Here is a 23,798-nt window from a genome sequence, read left to right as displayed (position 1 = left end):
AAATTGCTACAAATGCATTTTCTGGGCAATATTATCCTACAATTTCAAACTGTTTAGTTTATATTGCAGCACTATCTGATTTGTTTGTTGAATTTTCGAAGGGTGGAGAAATTTATCAACTTGCTATAAATGAAATGAAACAAAAGTTAAAAAAATATTTTTTTCCTATCCCTCCTATTTATGGTCTTGCTGCAATGTTAAATCCTACAATGAAATTGGGAGGTCCTCATTTTTGGTATTCAAATAATTATAAGGCTTTAGATTTTTCAAATGAGGAACTTGCTACTCTTGCAGATGCAAAAGCCTCAATTAAAATTAATGCTCAAACAATTTATAATGCTTATCAACTTGCCTTAGAGCATGCTAGGCCAAATATTCCAACCCCTACTTCGTCTAGTTCACAATCGTCTAAAAGAGCTGCGGGCTTAAAAGCTCTTAAATCTTGGACGGAGTTCAGGGGTTCTCAAGGTGATAATTATGATGAAACTTCACATCTAAATGAGCTTCAAGTTTATTTGTCTCAGGGACTTGAAAAGGAGAATCCAGACGGCTCTTTTGATCTTTTGGAATGGTGGAAGGCAAGGGAAAAACCTTTTACGATTCTTGCAAGGATGGCTCGGGATATTTTATCTATTCAAGCTTCAACTGTTGCATCAGAGAGCGCTTTCAGTCAAGCAAGACTTCAAATAGGTGATCATAGAGCGTCTATGAGGGAGAGCTTGGAAAAATCAGTACTATTCAGAGATTGGATCCGCTCGGAAAGAAGAAACTTTGGAATTGCGGAATCACAACCGGCGATAGATGAAGCTTATGAAGAAATGATGGCGGAACTTGCGGAGGATTCTGCTTTCGCCCGGAAGTGGTGATGAACAAGCTTCTTTTCCATCACCACCAACGCAACCTCATCCGAACCTTGAAGGATTTATGAGATTTTTTAGAGATACAATGTAGATTATGATGTAACTTGTGCTTTGGCACATCTTCTTTTAGATTTTTTTCCTTTTAATGGTGGTATTAGTACCTTGTTGTGCTCATTTCATTGGGGGAAGGAAGACTAAGAAAGATATGCCATTTTTCGTAATAAAAATTATAAGACATGCCCTTGAATATCTTGTTGCAATATTTTTTTGTCTTTAACTTGGAATTATTTATAAGCTATAATATATATATAACATACAATATATACTACAAGAAAATATATAAGCTATAATATATATACATAAGATACAATATATAATACAAGAAAATATATAAGCTATACTATATATATCCATAACATACAATATATACTACAAGAAAATATATAAGGGAATATATATACATAACATACAATATATATACTACAAGAAAATATATAAGAGAATATATACATAACATACAATATATACTACAAGAAAATATATAAGGGAATATATATACATAACATACAATATATACTACAAGAAAATATACAATGAAATATATATACATAACATTCTATACTAGTATACTATACAATATATACTACAAGAAAATATATAAGCTATACTATATATATCCATAACATACAATATATACTACAAGAAAATATATAAGGGAATATATATACATAACATACAATATATATACTACAAGAAAATATATAAGAGAATATATACATAACATACAATATATACTACAAGAAAATATATAAGGGAATATATATACATAACATACAATATATACTACAAGAAAATATACAATGAAATATATATACATAACATTCTATACTAGTATACTATATATATATATGCTTCATGTTGTACTTTGTTATTAATTTATTATGCATGACAATTTAGTGTTTTACTATTTTATATAGTCATGATATGGTTTACAAGATATTGCCTTAAACAAAAAAAACAAAAAAAAAGCCCGCTAGGCCCGCTAAGCCCAGGACCATATGAGCTTAGGCCCGTCATGGGCTGGTCTCACTCGTTGAGCCCATGAAGCCCGAGACCGCCAGGCCCGGGACCGCCAGAGCCCAGAACCTCTAAGCTCGGACCCGTTAAGCTCGGCCCATTAAGCCCAATTAGGCTCGGGCCCGACCCGCAGTGCAGCATTAGGATGAACTTGTGTGGAAATTCCCCTGTTATTAGGATTTCAGTTAAATACAGTGACAGTGTAAAAAATAATTATATGATCATCGTAGTATATTATAGCAAGTTACAATTTTATTAGATTACCAATTAATGCTATCACAAATATTTATATGTAAATAAATACATTACAAGTGATTTGATTGTGTAAATATGGACATCGTTAGTGTATAAAACTTTAAGTTTCATTATTTTGGTTGTGTAGTTTCTCGTCAAAGAATTCGTTCCCTGCCTCTCTTTCTCTTATCTAGTAAGTTGAGCTAATTTAATATCCATTTTTTTCTTTTCTTTAGGAGATCGTTATATGCACTCCTTTTTTTTAACTTTATATACAGACAGATTTACCAATTATGCTTTAATACTATTCTTTTGTGTAATGAAAGTATAATCTTACATTTTATTTGAATCATGAATTTGATAACAGAATCCACCATTTCAACTCCTTCAAAAGATTCTTTGCACTGGTAAAAAGACAATAAAAAAGTTAAAAATAAAAATTTTAAAATTTGAAAAATAAAATAAAGAAAGACAAGTTTAAGGTAGCCTAGAGAAAAAGTTTCTCTTATTTAATTTGTATTTTTTGTTCTTTTTTGTCATTATTATTTATATGATGATGTAACTTAAAGAAGTTGAATGACATGAACAGGTTACACTCATGCGTCCAATAATAAGAAACTAAAATAAAAATGAGACAAAAACTTTACATAAAATAGATGCAGAGGGGCATGGGGTTGCTACTTACCATAAGAAACTCAGCATTCTTTCATCAATGCCACTCATGTTTCAAATTCATTTAAAGCTACATATCCAGACATATGCGGCTATTTCAAGATATGCTTCAACCAACATGATGTTTATATGCAGCTATTTCAAGTGCAATAATTTGAAACAACCTATCATGTTTCTGCTTTTGAAACCTTTGAGGGAAATGTAATGTTGGTCGCTTAGTTTATCCCTAGATTCCACTGACTCATTTTCTAATAGTCTTCCTTCTTCTTTTGTCACTCTTCTTTTTCTTCTCAACCTCATTCTCAAAAAAACTTCTTAACATTGGCTCCTTCTAATTCCTTTCCAGTTTTAGCAAGATGACATTTCCCTTGCCATCATTTCTTGGATTTGCCTCAGAATTACCAGAAAGTGCCCCAAATGGATGGATACTGATTGTACGGCTATTTGTGTAAAGCCCCATAATTTTTTAGCTTAAATTTTTGATAATTCAGGTTTAGTAATATAATTAAGGTGCCCGAAAGGTATAAGGACATACACATTCTAAATAAGGTATTTAAAAATATTTAAATATGTACATAGGATTAAAATTGAAAAAAAAACAAATAAGATAAACTGGGCCAAAGCCCAATAAGACTACATAGGAACTTATTTGATTAGAAGGGTTTCAAAGCTATATGCATTGGTCTTCCTTAGTCAATAACCAACGAGAGTAAAAGGGGCAAGAAACAGAGAAAAAATCCCTTTTTTTTGCTAACACATATAGCAACGAAAGAGAAACAGATTGAAATAACAAGCTACTACGGTAAACTCCACTTTCTTGTCTTTCTTTAACATTTTTAGTTTATTTTTCTTTTCCTACCATTATTTATCCACCATTAGTATATGCCTACTTGATTTAGAAAATCACAAAAAAATCAAATAGTTTGATTAGTATTGGAGGAGAGTACTCTTAGTTTACTCCGCATTAGCAAGGTTCAAAATAATTTAAAGTTTTGTTCTTTATATGGGGCATTGTGTTAGTTTGGAATAAGTTAACTAGGGATTGGATATGAATGTTAGTGAATAAATATTTTCACCTTTGAGGTACTCTGAATGCAATTAGTCTGATAGTTGGTTCTTAGTCCAATTAACCAGGAAAGGATTCTAAGTATAATATTTGGAAGAACTAATCTAAGTTAGTATTAGTTTGTTAGGATGATAATCACTGCCAATGGGATATTTCCCTTGGACAAGAGAATCATAAATAAAGGTATATTCTTTGAGCACGCACTAATGTAAATTGAACTTGATTATTTCATGTAAATTGAAAATTTGTGAATCGGGAGTGTTTGGAGGATACGTGAAGTCGAAGCTGAGCTAGATTTAAGGTGAGTTGAGGCTTACTCTCCCAATAGAAAATTCCATTAGAACCCCTGTACATGTGTTCAATAAATCTAAGCCATGTCTTCTTGCGATCCAAATATTACTTTCACTTCATTCTTATTCAGTACGATGAAACATGTGACAGAAATACATGCTCATTTGTATTGCCAGTCATTACATGTATTTGTTTGTGATATTTATATTCAGTTAAGTATTCAGTTTCAACATTAATTCATGCATTAATATGATCATTTAGTAGGGAGAAGTGGCCAACCTCCCCCAGCGTGAGTGCCATGATGCCAGGGTTAGTTACCCCACGCTTGCAGGTGCCAATTGTTTGTTGGGGAGATAGGCCGACACTCCCCCATACGTGTTCCCAGATGTTCACGTAAGCAGGGCTACTACGTGTACCGATTTTCAGAAAATGTTCAGTTTTGGCTTATAGTTCAGCTTATAGTATCAGCTTACAATTGATTACTTGCTTATAAAATTTTATATGATTTATAAGATTTTCGGTATGCCTGTTTTCTTTCATATTTTTCCCAGAAGGTCTCGCTCTGCCTTTTTAAAAGGTAGCCTATGAGACTTACTGGGTATCCTTTGGTGATACTTAGCCCGTTTGGGTCTGCTACGTCGTGTGGCAAGTATTGAGGACGCAGGTAACGAGGCACGTGACTAGAGAAGATATTTCGGATTTAGTTTACAGACTCCGTTGATTCATCCCAGTGGTAGCGGACTCTTTTCATACTGTTATTTCTTTTTAGATGTTTATTTTATTTTCGGGGAATGCCCTGCAGGCTATGTATTTCAGTTTTGTCAAAGTCTAGAGGCTCATGACTTGTTTGTGGGTTAGTATTAAGATATTTTAGGATTTATCCTTTATTGATTATTTTATCAGTCCGTTTAAGAACTGCAACTTGAGTAGAATGAATATTTAAGCGCATTAGGTTGGTTGCTATTGAATCTAAAGTTTTGATACAATTAGCACAGGGTTCACTCAACGAGTGGTAAGGGTGGAGTGCCTATCACGTCCCACCTCAGTTGGGGGCGTGACAAGGTGGTATCAGAGCAGCCAGGTTTGAGAAGTCATAGAGAGTCATGAGTCGTGTCTAGTAAAGTCTCATTTATGGGTATGTTGTGCATAATACTTATATTTGGGAGGCTGCAGGACATGTTAGGAAAACATTTCTTTCTTTGACTCTTACATTGTACGTTAGAGCTAAACATTTCAGAATTCTAACAATCCTTTTATCCCTCGTTTCAGAACAAAATGGTTAGAACAAGATCAACTTCATCATCTTATACTAACAATGTTGATATAGCAGCTGGTAATCATCAAGAAGCACCAGCAGAGGTGCATACTGCACCAATGGCACCAGCTACAGTTAGAGGACGTGGAAGAGGTAGAGATCGTGGTCAAGGTCAGAATGCTAGGGGTAGAGGTAGAAATGTCATAGGTAATCAGGCTCGTTGTAGGGCCACTGGACAGACATAGGCTCCACCTCAGTAGGCTGATAATGACCAGGTGGAAATCACACCCCCTCATAACCCACTCAGGGCAAATCAACCATAACAGCACGATGATCGAATTGCCAGAATTTTGGACTTTTTGGAGTCCCTAGCCCCTCCTGCTGGTGGTCGGGCTGCACCTATTCATGCTCCTCCTCAAGACCCTTATGATTCGGATGAAGAGATTATAGAAGATGATTTTCAAGCTCCACTCGAGGTACCACCACCAGTTGTCCCTGCAAATATTGCCCAGCTGGTGCAGTTACCAACAGGAAAAATTGATGCACATGCCTTTCTGAGATTAAAACCTCCTACTTATAATGGTACAGACAAGCCAAATGAACCAATGTTATTTTTGGAAGAGATAGAGGAAATGTTTGTTTCTTTGGGTTGTCTTGAAACACAAGCCACAGAGTTGATTGGGTTTCGATTGAAGGGAGCAGTAGGAAAATGATGGAGAGCTTACAAGAAGGCCAGAGATTCTACATTACCACCACTTACTTGGCCACAGTTCAAAGAAGCTTTCAGGGCCAAGTTTTTGCCTAACAGTCGGATAGATTAGCTCTGATGTCAGTTCGAACATCTTAAACAAGGTACCATATCAATGACTGAATATAAGATGGAATTTACAAACTTGGCAGAGTATGCACCTAATTTGATACCAACAGAGAGAGAGAAAAAGTGAGAAGGTTCATTGAAGGCTTGAATCCACATATGGCAAAAGATATGACTTCACATCAGGATGACAAGACTTATCTTCAGGTTGTTAATATTGCTACGCGTAAGGAGGCTTTTGATAAAATTGCCATGGAAGCTAGAGATAATAATAAGAAGGCTAGAACAATAGGTAGTTATAGTGAACTTTCAGTTGGGGGTAAGAACACGAATCATTCAGCTCACATTCAATCAACAGCTCACTCGTCTCCTTATCCAGCTCCACTCACACATGGCCAACAAAGTAAGGGTCAGACCTATCAGGGGTCCATTGCAACCAGTCAAGTTCAACCTCGGTTCTCCTATCCTATATGTTCTTCGTGCAACAAAAGACATCCAGGGAAATGCCTTTTGGGTGATAAAGGTTGTTTCCACTGCCATGATCCAGGTCATATTAAGAAAGACTGTCCATGGCTTGGACAAGCTCCAGGGAAGGCTCCAACTTCTCAGGCAACGTCCATAGGTAATTCTGCAATTGCACCTCCTCATATTCGGGAACCTATTACTCAGACTAGGCGTGGTGCCAATAGAGGTGGAGCTCAGGGAGGAGGCGGACCAGCCAGATTCTATACAGTTCTAGACAGGCAGAATGCGGAGGCATCTAACAAAGTTATTACAGGTATTCTCTCAATTTGTGGTCGCCCTGCGTATGTATTGGTTGATCTTGGTTCAACTTTCTCCTATGTGTTTCCTTATTTTTGTGTCGAGTTTGAAAAAGCATCAGAACAATTAGGGGTTCCGTTTGAGGTTTCCACACCCATAGGGGAATCTGTTAAAGTTGAATATATATTCAAAAATTGCACCATCACAGTTCAGGGCCGGGAAACATCAGCCGATTTGAACTTATTAGATATGGTTGACTTTGACATCATAGCTGGCATGGACTGGTTATCTTCGTGTCATGCTATAGTTGATTGCCACGCGAAGACAGTTAAATTCTCATTTATTGGGGAAGATCCAGTTATAATTAGAGGTGAAGGGGGTACGTCTGTGGGTAAGTCTATTTCTTACCTTAAGGCTAGAAAACTAGTGAGCGGCGGGTGTTTGGCATATCTAGCACATGTGCGAGATATGAAAGTCGAATCCCCAATGCTTGAATCAGTACAGATTGTGAAAGAGTTTCCAGAGGTGTTCCCGGATGATCTCCTAGGGATACCACCAGATAGGGAGATTGAGTTTAGCATAGACACATTTCCAGGAACTCAGCCAATCTCGATTCCTCCTTATAGAATGGCTCCAGCTAAGCTAACTGAACTTAAGAAACAGTTACAAGACCTCTTAGATAAGGGTTTTATTCGACCTAGTATTTCACCCTCTGGTGCTCCAGTGTTGTTCGTGAAGAAAAAAGATGGTTCCATACGGATGTGTATAGATTACCGCCAGTTGAATAAGGTTATTATCAAAAACAAATATCCACTGCCTAGGATAGATGGCTAATTTGATCAGTTACAAGGTGCTAGGTATTTCTCAAAAATAGATCTAAGGTCGGGATACCATTAGTTGAAAATAAAAGAAGCAGACATCCCGAAAACAGCTTTCAGGACTTGGTATGGTCACTATGAATTTTTAGTAATGTCCTTTGGGTTGACCAATGCACCAGCAACTTTTATGGACTTAATGAATAGAGTCTTCAATCCTTTCTTAGATGCATTTGTTATAGCATTTATCGATGATATTCTGGTATATTCCCGTAGCCAAAAAGAGCATGAGAATCATTTGAGAACAGTTCTGCAAATACTCAAGGAGTGTCAGCTTTATGCCAAATTCTCCAAATGTGAATTTTGGCTCGATACAGTTACATTTTTGGGACACGTAATCTCGAGAGAGGGCATTAGAGTAGATCCATAAAAATAGAAGTAGTTAAAAATTGGCCTAGGCTGACGACCCCTATAGAGATTCGCAATTTTTTGGGATTGGCAGGTTACTACCGTCGTTTTGTAGAAGGGTTCTCTTCACTAGCTGCCCCATTGACAAAGTTAACTCACAAAGATGTGAAGTTTTAATGGTCTGAAGCTTGTGAGAAAAGTTTTCAAGAACTCAAGAACAGGTTGACTATAGCCCCAATCATGACTCTACCCAGCCCTACAGGTAGATTGTGATATATTATGATGCTTCCAGAGTAGGGGTAGGATGTGTTCTTATGCAGAATGACAAGGTAATTGCTTATGCTTCTAGGCAGTTAAAGAAGCATGAGAGAAACTATCCTACCCACGATCTTGAGCTAGCGGCAGTTATTTTTGCTATAAAAATATAGCATCACTACCTTTATGGAGAGCAATGTGACATTTATACATATCATAAAAGTTTACAGTATATATTCAAGCAGAAAGAGTTGAACCTGAGACAACGTAGGTGGTTGGAATTGCTTAAGGATTATGATTGCAATATCTTTTATTTCCGGGCAAAGCGAATGTGGTTGCTGATGCTCTAAGCAGAAGATCTATGGGGAGGTTGGCCAGGTTGTCTGTGGTTGAACGTCCAATAGTAACGGAAGCTCAACAAATAGCTATCCAAGGGGTTCGTCTTGATGAGAAGTATGATGGAAGGTTGATAGCAAGTATGGGTGCTAAGTCTACTTTAGTAGAGCAAGTTAAAACCAAACAATTCGATGATGCTAGCTTGTTTAAGCTCAAGGAAAGTGTCCTTAGTGGCAAGATTAAGAATTTTTCACTTGATGAGAATGGTGTGATGAGACTTAATGGTCGCTTATGTGTGTTTAATGTAGATGATCTTCGCAGAGTAATTATGATAGAAGCTCATAGCTCCAAATACTCAATACACCCAGGTTCTACTAAAATGTATCATGATTTGAAAGATATTTATTGGTGGGATAATATGAAGCGAGATATTGCAGATTTTGTATCGCAGTGCCTAAACTGTCAGCAAGTAAAAGATGAACATCAGAGACCAGGTAGCTTAGCTCAAGTCATTGAAATATCAGAATGGAAATGAGAACGAATAAATATGGATTTCATGGTTGGCTTGCCACAAACTTTTAAGAAACATGACTCTATTTGGGTCATAGTAGACCGACTCACTAAGTCAACTCACTTTTTGCCAGTCAAAACAACTTACACAGTACCCCAGTATGCAACATTATACATAAAAGAAATTGTTCAATTGCATGGTTCTCCTGAGTCCATTATTTCTGACAGGGGTGCTCAGTTTACTGCCCAGTTCTGGAAAAGTTTTCAGGAAGGTCTCGGTACCCGAATTAATCTAAGTACAACCTTTCACCCTCAAACGGATGGGCAGGCCGAGAGGACAATTCAGACCTTAGAAGATATGTTACGAGCATGTTTCTCGATTTTAAAGGAAACTGGGATGATCATCTGCCTTTAATTGAGTTCGCATATAATAACAGTTATCAAGCAAGTATTCAGATGGCCCTATTCAAAACACTATACGGTAAGAGGTGTCGTTCGCCTATAGGATGGTTTGAGATAGGTGAAACGAAGCTTATTGGGCCAGACATAGTACAAGATGCCTTGAGAAAAGTGAAACTAATTCAGGAACGACTTAAAATAGCTCAAAGCCGACAAAGGTCATACGCAGATATAAGACGCCGCGATCTTGAGTTCAAAGTGGGTGACTATGTATTTTTAAAGGTGTCTCCAATGAAGGGCATCATGAGGTTTGGTAGAAAAGGGAAGCTTAGTCCGAAATATATAGGGCCTTCTCCAATTCTTGAAAGGAATGGGCGTGTGGCGTATCGTCTAGCTTTACCTCCTGTGTTATCTTCAGTACATCTAATTTTTCATGTGTCCATGCTGAAAAAGTACTTTCACGACTCGAGTCATGTAATTGATAGGCAGGACATAGAGTTTGATGATGATACTCTGTCATATGAGGAGGTCCCTATAGCTATAATAGACAAGCAGGTTCGTAGACTTCGAACCAAAGATGTTGCTTTGGTAAAAGTAATATGGAGCAACCATTCAGCTGAGGAAGCTACGTGGGAGCCAGAAGAAGCCATGAAGAAAAAGTATCTCTATTTATTTGACATTCAGGTACATAATTTATTTAATGCTTTAAAATAATTTTTTTGGTAAGTTATGGGTGTTTGTACTTATAGTGATGTAAAGCAGCTTTAGCGGGTATATTGGTATGCCTTGATAATGTATTTTATTAGATTCAGCAGCTGGAGGTGCGAAAATATTATTGTTGGGTTGTTTGGATAGGTTGAAAATTTTGGATAGCTCCAGTTACAGAGGAAATTCTGCCGAACTATTTGGAAATTTTTGGAGTTAGACAAATTTTGGGGTCCTAAGATCTTTCTTTTAGACTAAAGGACAATTGCGACACAACATTCGGGGACGAATATTCCTAAAGCAGGGGAGAATATAAAGCCCCATAATTTTCTAGCATAAAACTTTGATAATACAGGTTTAATAACATAATTAAGGTGCCCGAAAGGTATAAGGACATACACAGTCTAAATAAGGTATTTAAAAATAATTAAATATGTACATAGGATTAAAATTGAAAAAAAAAACAAATAAGATAAACTGGGCCAAAGCCCAATAAAACTACATAGGAACGTATTTGATTAGAAGAGTTTCAAAGCTATATGCATTGGTCTTCCTTAGTTAGTAACCAACGAGAGTAAAAGGGGCAAGAAGCAGAGAAAAAAAATCCCTTTTTTTGCTAACACCTATAGCAACGAAAGAGAAACAGATTGGAATAACAAGCTACTACGGTAAACTCCACTTTCTTGTCTTTCTTTAACATTTTTAGTTTATTTTTATTTTCCTACCATTATTTATCTACCATTAGTATATGCCTACTTGATTTAGAAAATCTCAAAAAGATCAAATAGTTTGATTAGTATTGGAAGTGAGTACTCTTAGTTTACTCCGTATTAGCAAGGTTCAGAGTAATTTAAAGTTTTGTTCTTTATTTGGGGCATTGTGTTAGTTTGGAATAAGTTAATTAGGGATTGGATAGGAATGTCAGTGAACAAATATTTTCACCTTTGATGTACTTTGAATGCAATTAGTCTGATGTTGGTTCTTAGTCCAATTAACCAGGAAAGGATTCTAAGTATAATATTTGGAAGAACTAATCCAAGTTAGTATTAGTGTGTTAGGACGATAATCACTGTCAATGGGATATTTCCCTTGGACAAGAGAATCGTAAATAAAGGTCTATTCTTTGAGCACGCACTGATGTAAATTGAACTTGATTATTTCATGTAGATTGAAAATTTGTGAATCGGAGTGTTTGGAGAATACGTGAAGTCGAAACTGAGCTAGATTTAAGGTGAGTTGAGGCTTATTCTCCTAGTAGAAAATTCCATCAGAACCCCTGTACTCCATGTGTTTAATAAATCTAAGCCATGTCTTCTTGCGATCCAAATACTACGTTCACTTCATTCAGTACAATGAAATATGTGACAGAAATACATGCTCATTTGTATTGCCAGTCATTACATGTATTTGTTTGTGATATTTATATTCAGTTAAGTACTCAGTTTCAACATTAATTCATGCATCAATGTGATCATTTAGTAGGGAGAAGTGGCCAACCTCCCCCAGCGTAAGTGTCATGATGCCAGGGTTAGTTACCCTACGCTTGCAGGTGCCAACTGTTTGTTGGGGAGATAGGCCGACACTCCCCCGTACATGTTCCCAGATGCTCACGTACGCAGGGCCACTACGTGCACCGATTTTCAGAAAATGTACAGTTTTGGATTACAGTTCAGCTTATAGTATCAACTTACAATTCATTACTTGCTTATAAAATTTTATATGATTTATAAGATTTTCGGTATATCCGTTTTCTTTCATATTTTTCCCAGAAGGTCTCGCTCCGCATTTTAGGAGGTAGCCTATGAGACTTACTGGGTATCCTTTGGTGATACTTAGCCCGTTTGGGCCTGCTACATCGTGTGGCAGGTATTGCGGATGCAGGTAACAAGGCACGTGGCTAGAGGAGATATTCCGGATTTAGTTTACAGACTCCGTTGATTCATCCCAGCGGTAGCGGACTCTTTTCATACTATTATTTCTTTTTAGATGTTTATTTTATTTTCGAGGAATGCCCTGCAAGCTATGTATTTCAGTTTTATCAAATTCTAGAGGCTCGTGACTTGTTAGTGGGTTAGTATTAAGATATTTTAGGATTTATCCTTTATTGATTATTTTATCAGTCCGTTAAGAACTACGACTTGAGTAGAATGAATATTTAAGTGCATTAGGTTGGTTGCTATTGAATCTGAAGTTTTGATACAATTAGCACAGAGTTCACTCAACGAGTGGTAAGGGTTGAGTGCCAATCACGTCCCACCTCAGTTGGGGGCGTGACAATTTGCGTGACAATTTGCCTAACCTGGCTCCAAGATACAAATGGAGGCAATATGACTTTGTATGGCAGAGTATGTCTTTGCCATGTATACCTCTGTCTTTACCATGAATGGAAACATCTCTACTACGAACTCTTTGAGGACATATTCCGAAGATGGATTCTTGTCAACTTGTGGAGATAGTGGGATATCCTTTCTTGATTCTAAAAAATAGGTGGATTTGTAGGCTTCACCACATTTGAAGTGCCCTGATTTCCACTCTATGAAAAACTGAAATGATTTCTCCTCCCAGCATTATAAATTTCGGAATATGTTAATTTGGCTCCTATTGAAGTTCTTCACATAATTCACCAAATCGGGTTTGCCAAGCATACTTCCAAGTTCCAATAGTGTGTCCATCTCCACATAGTGACAAACTAGAAGACTGCATTTCCTCCTAGGTGCACCACCTGCTGTACCCTTCATTATACTCCTAGTTTGCACAACAAAACCAAAGGTTTAAAGCTGAATCCATGGTAAAAATCCAAAATGAGGGCATCCTCTGCAAGTCCTTATGGAACATGTTCCATTCCTCAAATATACTATTCGATGCTACTTTCCCTGAGATGCTTGAACATACCCTTGATGTGCTCATGACAAATATACTATCACCAATAGTCTCTGCAGGAACATGCTCCATTCTCAAACTTATGGAACCTATTGGCATCTCTGACTAGAAGTATTTTCTTGAAAATCTTTGACAAACCCTTGATGTACTCATGACAATCTCCACAAACTCTCAAGTTTTTAAAAACACGAATAGGCTTCCCCTCAATTTCATCCCCACCCGAAAGCAGCGCCAAACCAATTGCCAATTTCTCGCTGTGAAATCTCAGGCTCTCATCCTTCGTTTCTTCTTCAACATCGTGTAATGAAAAGCTTGCTTCTCGTGTGTAACCAAATTCATCTTTCATTTTCTTCTCCATCCTATACAAAAACTCATGGATAGCTTTTGTAAGTGGGTGTGTCTCATCTCTATTGAAGAAAAAGTGCATTTTCTTGTCAATCTCCACCCAACTTTGTCCTGCTTCTTTCTTTAAACCTTTTGCTTTCACCAGTCCTCTTAATCCCTCACATTCTTCCCACCGGCATGCATCAGCAAAAATGTTTGACATCAAAACATAATTCACAGGATTATTGCCATCTAATTTCAAGAGAATCTCCCCAACTTCTCTTCCTATTTCAACATTCTTGTGCACTCTACATGCACTAAGCAGTGTCTGCCAAATGCCGACATTTGGTTTTAGCGGCATGTTCTCTATCACAACTTTAGCTTCTTTCAAGCGTCCTGCTCGACCTAGGATGTCAACCATGCAAGCATAATGCTCCACTGAAGGTTTTAAACGATTAGAATTGCATAGTTTTGAAAAGTATTCTTCACTTTCTTGAACTAGCCCTGAATGACTACAAGCTGTGAGCAGAGCTAAGTAGGAAACTTCATCAGGCTCAACATTATCCATATGCATTTTCTTGAATAATCCAACTGCTTCTAAGCCAAGACCATACTTCCCATACCCTGTAATCATAACTGTCCAGGAAATCACATTTTTATGTGGCATACCATCAAAAAGTGCTTCAGCTTCCTCTATTAAGCCACATTTGAGATACATATCAATGACTGAGTTCAATACTGATATGTCTAAACCTGCTGGTACTTTTACTGCACAGCAATGCAATTGTTTCCCAAGCTCAACAAGAGCAAAATCAGCAAAGATACCCATCATGCTTGACAGCACAAACCCATCGAATTCGATGCTACTTTCCCTGAGCTGCTTGAACAGGTCCATTGCTTCTGGTAGTTTGCCTTCTTGAGCATTTCCTACCATCAGCGTCGTCCATGATATTACACTTTTCTGTTCAAGTTGACTAAACAACTTCTGCGCTTCAAACAAGTTGCCTGATTTGACATACAAATCAATAAGCGCGCCGGCAATAACTTTCTGGCTAGAAACAAGGAATCCCCTTGTTATCAAAAAGCCATGAATTTGGCTTCCTTCACGGACTGCCTTAAAACCACTGCACGCCTTCAATGTGCTTGCAAACGTAAACTCATCTGGTATTTCTCCTTGTTCTTGCATTTGTTTGAACAGAAACAAAGACTTATCACCAAATCCTCCAGTCGCGTACCCTGCTATCATTACATTCCAAGTTATAAGACTCCTTTCAGGCATTTCATGAAACATATTTTCAGCCTCACCAATTTTCCCACATCTTGAGTACATATCAATAATTGAATTGCCCACAACTGGATACTTTTCAAACCCACTTTTACCGCACAACCCATGAATCTGTCGTCCATTTTCCAGAGCACCAATAGAACCACACGCCTTTAAATTAGTCGATAAAGTAAATTCATTGGGTCTTACATTGGCACAAACCATACGAGAGAGAAGTAACAAGGATTCTTGAGCATTACCCCGTTGTAAATACCCACACATCAAAGCTGTCCAAGAAACCACATTTCTTTCAAGCATTTTGTCAAACACTGAGCGTGCCAATTTAATTCTGCTGCATTTCCCATACATGCCAATGAGATCATTGTTTATCATCAAATCAAATGCATAACCCATCCTCAATACAGCTCCATGAACTTGCTTTCCCACATCCAAAATCAAATTCTTAGAACAATTTCTTAGAAGTTCAGCCAACTTTTGCCTTTCCTTCATTACTACAATCGTACCTTGCTGCATATTCTTATCAGAGAGCTATAGCATTTTATTACTCAAATGACCAACATAAACCTTCAAATCTCCTTCGGGACGGCCCAGTCGGTTTGTAGCCTATTATATAGTGGCGGTTTACCCGGTGCACACTAAAAAAAAAGTCCAAATATTTGTCATCTCATTGGAAACTCAGGAAATTGTCATTCCAAGTTTAGCTATTCAATGAAATAGGAATCAAATACAGACTGTTCTAATTTCTTCGGCGACTTATAAATTTCGAACTTTTATTCTACTTTTCATTTAGTTGACAAATACAGACTGTTCAAATTTCTTCGGAGCATAAATCGCGTAGGAATGCGATAGGCAGAATGTTTATACTGTCGCAAATTTATATTTGTCAATTGCACGGATTTGTCGTACATTTGTAGCATTCACATATTGCGGTTTATAATTTAAATTCACGTAATAATGTTTTACATGTTGCATTCGTAGTCGCATTCATGATTGCGAGTTGTAAGTCACATGATTGAGATTTATAAGTCGTACTCGTTAAGTGCGATGTATAAGTCGCATTAATTGATTGAGTATAAATCGCATTCGTTGATTGCGATGTATAGGTCGTATTAACTGATTGCGATGTATAAGTCTGACTGCGATGTATAAGTCGCATTAATTGATTGCGATGTATAGGTCGCATTAGCTGATCGCGATTTGTAAGTCACGTTGATTGCAATTAATAAGGCGCATTCATGTATAGCGTTCACGTCATGCATTTTATAAATCACATTCTCCTGTTCCTATTTATAGTTCACATTCATCTATTGCGATAGGTTGGATTCATGTATTGTGATTTATAAATCGGATTTCATTTATAAGTCACGCATGGATTCCAATTTAGAATTCGCATTCATATATAGTGATTTATAAGGCGCATTTTCGAAGTCTCATTTAATACTATTTATATTCACATTTCTAACTCCTGTAATAGTTACATACCGTAAATTTTCACTTCCAAATCCTAACTCTTCCGGACAAAGAAGTGTAACTTAACTACTTTGATGCATATGTGTACTCAGTAATGCTTTATCACCTGAATTTTGTTGGACTATAATAAATATATATCATGCTACATTAAAGAATAATTCATTGCTCTAAATAGAAAAAAAAACCTTTATTTTTGGATAAATAAAAAAGAAAATTTATAAGTAACTAATAAGGAAATACAAAATGAAAATAAAAAATGGGGTAAAAACTGAGGAATGTTTTAAGCGAACAGAAACCGCAGTCAACAAATGCGGCTTATAAAATGCATTTTGCATATGCGACTTATTGCTTGTATTATTAGTGACTTCTGTCTGATTTTTTCCATTATACTTTATCCTATAAATGTGTTCTGTTCTAATTTTATTAGGAGCTCGTAGTCTTCCAACTTACATGTTCGCAAAAAGAAACTACAGTAGAACCTCTCTAAATTAATACTCGGTAAATTAATAAATTCTCTAAGACAATATTTTTTCTCGTGTCCCAACTTGGGCCAATGGAAAAAATTACCGATTTCAATAAAATAATAAGATAATATATTTTCGGAAGTCCCCTATATAAATATATGGTCCATTAATATTATAAATTAATAATTCTTTAAATTACAAAAATATCTACGACAATTTAGTGAAACATGATTCTAGTATTTTGTTTTTTCTTAAAATTTAAATCTAGTTGAAGCTCATCTCTAACTTTTCTCATTGCATCCAAAAGTTTCGGTGTTGTCTTCTCGAACTGCACCAAAAAATTATGAAGAGTTCTAGACGCGATAAATGCTTCCCTACGCGTAACTGGTTCCAAAGGTATTTATCGTCTTCAACTTCATCATCAACATTGTTTTCTCCGATGGAATGAATACTCACATAGTACTTTACGTATTTGATATGTTATTGTTGATTTTGTGACACCTTTTAGATGAGAAGCCATTGTTGGGTTCGGTTTGAAGAAATTTTCTATATTGCTTATATAGAAATTTTCTATATTCCCCAGACTCCACTTGTGGTATCATACTCGGCCGTTGTTGTTGTTGCTTATATAGTTTATTCTCTCATCATCATACATTGAATGTTTTTAGTAAAAATATAATGAATAATATTTGATTATTATGAAACAATGAACATTACAATGAATCATTTAGTAAATAAAAAATATTACAACGAATCATAAATCATACATTGTACTTTATGTATAATTAATTTATTTTGTATATTAATTCAATAAATTTAATACATAAATTAGTAAGATACCATGATTTTGATCTAATCAAAATTAACCTTCATTGAATATCGAAAACACGCTTTAAATTAATAAATATTAATTTATCGATTAAATAATACCTCTATGAAATAATAATATTTTATGGTCCGATAATATTAATTTAGAGACGTTCTACTGTATTTTAAAATTTTAGTAGTATGATTTAATATTTCTCCACTAGGAATTAGATTAAATTATTACACAATGTTAATCCACTAATATGATCTTCCGACTCACATGATTTAAATTTTAATATACAATGTTATATGACAAAATAGTATTACAAGGAACTTCATATTTTCTCCCGTTTTCAAATAATTAGATAATTTCTCCGATAATAATATTTTACTAGTAAATGATTTGAACAAGTAAAATTTCAATCGTTTAAAAAATAAAATAAAAAATTTAGTAGTAAGATATTTTATTCGAAAAACTGTCCATAGAACATTGGGCTAACTGCAGAAACAGCATTGGTGTAAGCGAATCACAGTATCATTTTCTAATTCTGCCGTCCTCTGTAACCAAGACTCAAACAACAAGACAACTAATACTAGTAATTCTTTTTTGTCTTGATGTTGTGCTGGCAACTCTGGATTTTCCGACAGCACCAAGCTCTTCGATTCTTCCTATGTATCTTTCTTCTCTGTCAATATCTCCCTTCCTTAATCTTGGAAAAAGAAGAAACATTCTCAGAAACAGAAGAACAGCCCCAAAAGCTTTAACTGTTTCACAGATATATTGGTGGAGCTATGCCCTGTTTATCATATGTTGAAGGTTTGGGTTTCTGGCTTCTCTTTATTGAATGAAAAGTTGTCATGCTCACTTTTTTTTCTGCATTTGTTTTCATTTGGGTGCTAGATTTAGTGATACATATTTCCTGATCGGAAACAGCCTCTCTGCCACCATCTGCACCATCGGGTAGGGGTAAGGTCTGAGTACGTACTATACTCCTCAGACCCCACTTTGTAGTATTTTACTGGATCGTTGCTGTTGTTGTTGTTTTTTATGAGGACGGTGGTATCCGGGCCAGCTTTCGCTCAATTAATCTACCCGCCGAGGCTTAGGCAGTCAGATAGGAAAAAATCAGACTGTTTTTTTGCCTAAGCTGAGATTTGAACCTGAAACCTTATAGTTCTCCTTCTACTTTGGTGGGAAGAAAATCAATGTTATACTAATGTTTATTAATAAGAAGCACATCATAAAAATAGAATGCACATATTTTTAACTAAGAACCTAAGAATTACAGTGTCAGGTGTTATATAACGAATATTTGTGTTTTCCAAATTTATATATTGCTTTCTACTTAAAAGGATTTTAGGAGTGCAGTTCAATTTAATAGACAGCATTCTTACAAGTGTCAGGTGTTTGAATCCTTATGTTTAGCTTGGCATAATATATGCAATTGCATTGTCTAGCTTTCTTAAGCTTTGACATATAATTCTATGCCGCTTAAGATTGAATTGTCCTTTGCGGATACAGTGATATCTCCATTACCATCAAGACGTCTGTTGCAGAACTCTGCATCGAAGCAGCCTTACTCGGGCTTGTTCTTTTTTCTTGGAAGCCTCGTTATTCTTATAATCCTGGTTGTTCTCATTCTCATCCTATGCAAGTTTTTCAAACCAGGAAAACTGCGAGCTTTGATTGGTCGCACAGCTAAGCCTCAAGGTTTCACTGATGCTCCTTTAATTTTATTATAGTTGTTCGGAATGAAATAGTACTAAATCCTTTTCTTCAAATGTTACAGGGACGAGTGATGCCCTTAGTGTACATCTTCGTACAATAAGCTACTTTAACTTCCATACATTGAAGAAGGCCACGAAGAATTTTCATTCAAATAACCTACTTGGAAGTGGTGGATTTGGTCCGGTTTTCTTGGTATTAGTTTTCTGCAGCCTTTTTTTGTGTTAAAGCTGATTACACTGTTTCTTACATGGATAAAGTTATAATTATGCATGAAAGACCCTTTAGGGCCTTGGCTCTGTTATGAGATCTTGAGATATGAGACAGCATCTAAGGTTAATGTGTCTAAACACTTTAAAAAATGAGTCTAAAATCCTAAAATGATAAGCTTACTGGGTGTTCAATACTATACCTATATACATGATAATCTAAATAAGGTACTGTTTTGCGTAGGGGAAGCTAGGAGATGGGCAGTTGATTGCTGTCAAGAAGCTGTCTGTTGACAAATCACAGCAAGGGGAACGGGAGTTCCTTGCAGAGGTGCGGCTAATAACAAGCATACAGCACAAGAATCTGGTCCGCCTTCTCGGCTGTTGCTCAGATGGGGCTCAGAGGCTGCTCGTCTATGAATACATGAAGAATAGGAGCTTGGACCAAATATTATATGGTACTCCATTGTGTTTCTCTTTCCTATTGAGCTTGTTATAAGTTATTACTTTTTGAGTTGTGAACTCAGATAGCTTTCAGAAACAAAGGAGCCAAACGGATTGAGAAGTAGTGAATATAAGAAATCAGAATGTCATTGTTTTTTCACCTTTATGCATCTGTATCACTCTTGAAAACCATATGTTTGTACCCTTGAATGATATCGTCATATTATATTCATTGTTGTGCTGCTTCTCATGGAGTATTATTACATCTTATTTGGGTTCAAGATTGAATGATAGATTGTAGACCCTTGCTTTCATTTATGAAAAAAGTGAGTTCTGTGTGCTTTGACCTGAAAAGTTTTCACTACTTTTGTTTCTAGAGCCGAATCTTTTTTGCTAGTTGTCTCCTACACTTTTGAGGATTAATACTTCAACTTTGAGATACAGATTGTACATCTCTCGATATTGGGTACCATAACTGTACTAGTTCTTGCTTTTCACAGGAAAGAGTAATATATTCCTTAACTGGAAAGCTCGGCACCAGATAATTTTAGGGATCGCACGAGGATTACAGTATCTTCATGAGGATTCACACATTAGAATTGTCCACAGGGACATCAAAGCCAGCAATATTCTGTTGGATGACAAATTCCAACCAAGAATTGGAGATTTTGGCCTAGCAAGGTTTTTCCCTGAAGATCAAGCATATCTCAGCACTGCATTTGCTGGAACCTTGTACGTGTTTCTCACTTCAATAGTCTATTATGCTATCTCAAAATAACACCTTTAACATAGAAGCTGTTTGGAAAGGGTGTGTTTGGTATGACTAAGGAACTTTCCTAATATATCATTTCCTACTGCGTGGTCTTAGATGGTTAGATATTGTTCTCCTAGGAAAATATTGCATAGGGAAAAAGAATTATCGCTTATAATTATAGGCCTGGAAGTGATTGTCTTTTACCAGGATCTCAATTCTTACTGTATACCACTTTTTTCCTACCAATATGTAAGCAATATTATCAGTTCCCCATCACCACCTTCTTGTCTTCTCTGCTACCATATGCTGCCTACAATGCCCATCTGAATACTGTGAAAATGAATTAAAGAATAGTTTTCCCAAGAAAAACATATTCTTTCGTGTGAATTTATCAACGACAATTTTTGTAAGATGGAAATGAGGTTGTTCTTTGCAATAGTATCGGTCAGGTGTTTAAGTCACAGGTCACGGGTTGACAGATTTACAATTGCAAGTTACATACTCTCTCTCTCTCTCTCTCTCTCTCTCTCTCTCTCTCTCTCTCTCTCTCTCTCTCTCTCTCTCTCTCTCTCTCTCTCTCTCTCTCTCTCTCTCTCTCTCCGCCGCTGCCGCCGGAAATCACCCACCGGCGGCGGACCATCTCCAAACACCTCCAAATTAACACCATGTAATCTCCACAACCTCCTCTTCCCATATCTCCAAATCAATTCCTTCAAAAAACCCTCAAACTCCTTGAATTTTAGGAATCAACAAGACATTTTTATAACACACCTTCCATAAAAACTACTAGACTACTTAGAACAGGGACAGAGACTAATGCAACTGTAGCATATTAAGATAGTGAGCAAATACAGGGAGGAGGGTGCAACAAAAGGAGATAGCTTGATGACTTACGGATTTTATTTACAGAAAGCTGTATCCCTATGACGAAGTACTCTAATGAACCAACTTCATCTTATCAAAGTAGGTTCATGGGCTATTATCATGCTTTCTTCCACAAAATAAAGAAATCTGAAAACTTACTAAGTGTTTTGCACTCAAGGGTGTGGTCTAGTGGCCAGATATAAATCTCGTAGATTACTCCTCTAAATTCAACTCCTAGTTGCTCCATATCACAAATGATTATACTGTGCTGTTAATCAAGCGTCGCTTTTACATTTTGATCCTCTTCGATATGTTTTCTTTCACGTCTTCGGAGAATTGAATTTAGCAGTTCCAGCTATAAGTATGATACTATTATACATGAAGAATGGAGAATTTATTTTGAGAAATCTTCTGATAAGGTTATGAATGTTGCTATATTACTATATTGTCCAGAGAATGGTACTTTTCATTTCATGAACTCTTTAAGCATAAATTTATAGACATGCATCAACAAATTTCGTTTAAGGATTGGGAGATTTTATGTCATCTTGGTATATTTTTGCCTGTGCAGAGGCTATACAGCTCCTGAATATGCCATTAGAGGAGAACTGACTGAAAAGGCTGATATATACAGTTTTGGTGTTCTTGTCCTAGAAATTATCAGTTGCCGGAAGAATACAGATCTTTCTTTGCCTTCAGAAATGCAATATCTCCCCGAATATGTAGGCTGTCAAAATTTAACTTATGTTTCGTTATCTTTTGATGAAACAGAAAAGGTTGTGTGTTTGACATTGATTGTTCAAGTGCAGGCATGGAAGCTATACGAAAGGTCAAGATTAATTGATCTAGTTGATCCCAAGATGCGGGAAGATGGCATTGTGGAAAAGGATGTCATGCAAACAATATATGTGGCTTTCTTATGTCTTCAGCCGCATGCAAATTCAAGACCACCGATGTCTGAGATTGTTGCAATGTTGATACGCAATGTTGCAATAGTTGAAACACCAACTAGACCAGCTTTCTTAAATCGAAAGAGAAGGAACGACAAGAAGCTTTCTTGGGATACCATAACAGATGGTTTCCCTTCTCCTCTGCAGAGTGATTCACCTTCAAAGTAGGGTGCTGTACGCCTCCACGGGAAGCTAAATCATTGAATATGGTTGATCCTGATTCTTTTTATCTTCTGTGTGTTGTCAATAGTATTTGTACATATATATGTAGAAATAAAAAACAACCAAGGTTGCTTTTTCTAATTTTCTGCAGGGATGAGGAATTATAGTTTGAGTGTATTAGTTAACATGATTGCAAAGTGCTTTTGGTGATTGAAACTGCATCGTGAACGTAATTTCTTGATGAGGAAGTTGCACTTTGTTTCAGAAGAATAAGAGCAAGGAAAGGAATAACATCTAGTAAAATAAGGAGAGAAAGGGAAAAGGAATATCATTTACCTATTTTTGGTTCAATCAAAATAGTAGAAGGAAACGAATAAGATGTCGTTTTACAGAAATGACTATTGTTTGAAGGCTTATTGCCGGGCATAGCTATAATTTAGCTAACTACATTTCGTAGCTACTAATTGTTTGTCATGTGATGTATGTCGTTATATTTTACATCGTATTCAATTTCATTATATTGAATTCAGTTGTATTCAAACAACAAAAATCAAAAAAATAGGGTGTATGCCGCTGTATTCAATTCGGTTGTATACACTGTATTCAATTCGATTATATTCATTCTTAATTATTTTACATTTTATTCAATTTTACTCTATTCAATTTGACTGTATTCAAACAACAAAAAATAAAAAATACAGTGATATTCGGCTATATTCTATTCACTGTATTCATTCGTAGCTACTTTTACATTTCTCAAATTTGAGTTTATTTATATAAAATACAATGTATTTGTATTATTGTATGTGACTCAATAGCAAAGAAGAGAAGAAAGTTCGTCGTAGATGGAGTCTTCTGGCCAAGCCAAATATTATATACATTATATTGTATTAAAACTAAAAATGGAGACAGAACAAAAATTCAGCCAAATTGAGAATACACTATCACATTGTATCTACCAAAATCTGGTCAGACGAATACACTCAAATGTGAGATACAA

At 36.2% G+C, this 23,798-nt stretch overlaps 2 protein-coding genes across 2 annotated transcripts; one reads left to right on the top strand and one right to left on the bottom strand.

Annotated features, from left to right (window-relative positions):
• Nucleotides 1-12,602: 12,602 nt before the first annotated feature.
• Nucleotides 12,603-15,861, bottom strand: LOC142178867 (putative pentatricopeptide repeat-containing protein At3g15130). Its single transcript, XM_075248644.1, has one exon. It carries the CDS (start codon nt 15,459-15,461, stop codon nt 13,380-13,382), a length of 2,082 nt encoding a protein of 693 aa, XP_075104745.1. The 5' UTR covers nt 15,462-15,861; the 3' UTR covers nt 12,603-13,379.
• A 2,342-nt stretch (nt 15,862-18,203) lies between these two features.
• On the top strand, nt 18,204-23,248 carry LOC107764239 (cold-responsive protein kinase 1). Its single transcript, XM_016582795.2, has 7 exons — nt 18,204-18,506; nt 19,212-19,400; nt 19,480-19,610; nt 19,869-20,082; nt 20,569-20,800; nt 22,258-22,408; nt 22,496-23,248. The coding sequence occupies exons 1-7, from the start codon at nt 18,482-18,484 to the stop codon at nt 22,802-22,804; spliced, it is 1,251 nt and encodes a 416-aa protein (XP_016438281.1). The 5' UTR covers nt 18,204-18,481; the 3' UTR covers nt 22,805-23,248.
• The last annotated feature ends 550 nt before the right edge of the window (nt 23,249-23,798 follow it).

The sequence above is a fragment of the Nicotiana tabacum genome, unplaced genomic scaffold (assembly GCF_000715075.1).
Source record: "Nicotiana tabacum cultivar K326 unplaced genomic scaffold, ASM71507v2 Un00007, whole genome shotgun sequence".
Taxonomy (NCBI): Eukaryota; Viridiplantae; Streptophyta; class Magnoliopsida; order Solanales; family Solanaceae; genus Nicotiana; species Nicotiana tabacum.
This window is presented reverse-complemented; position numbering and strand designations above follow the sequence as displayed.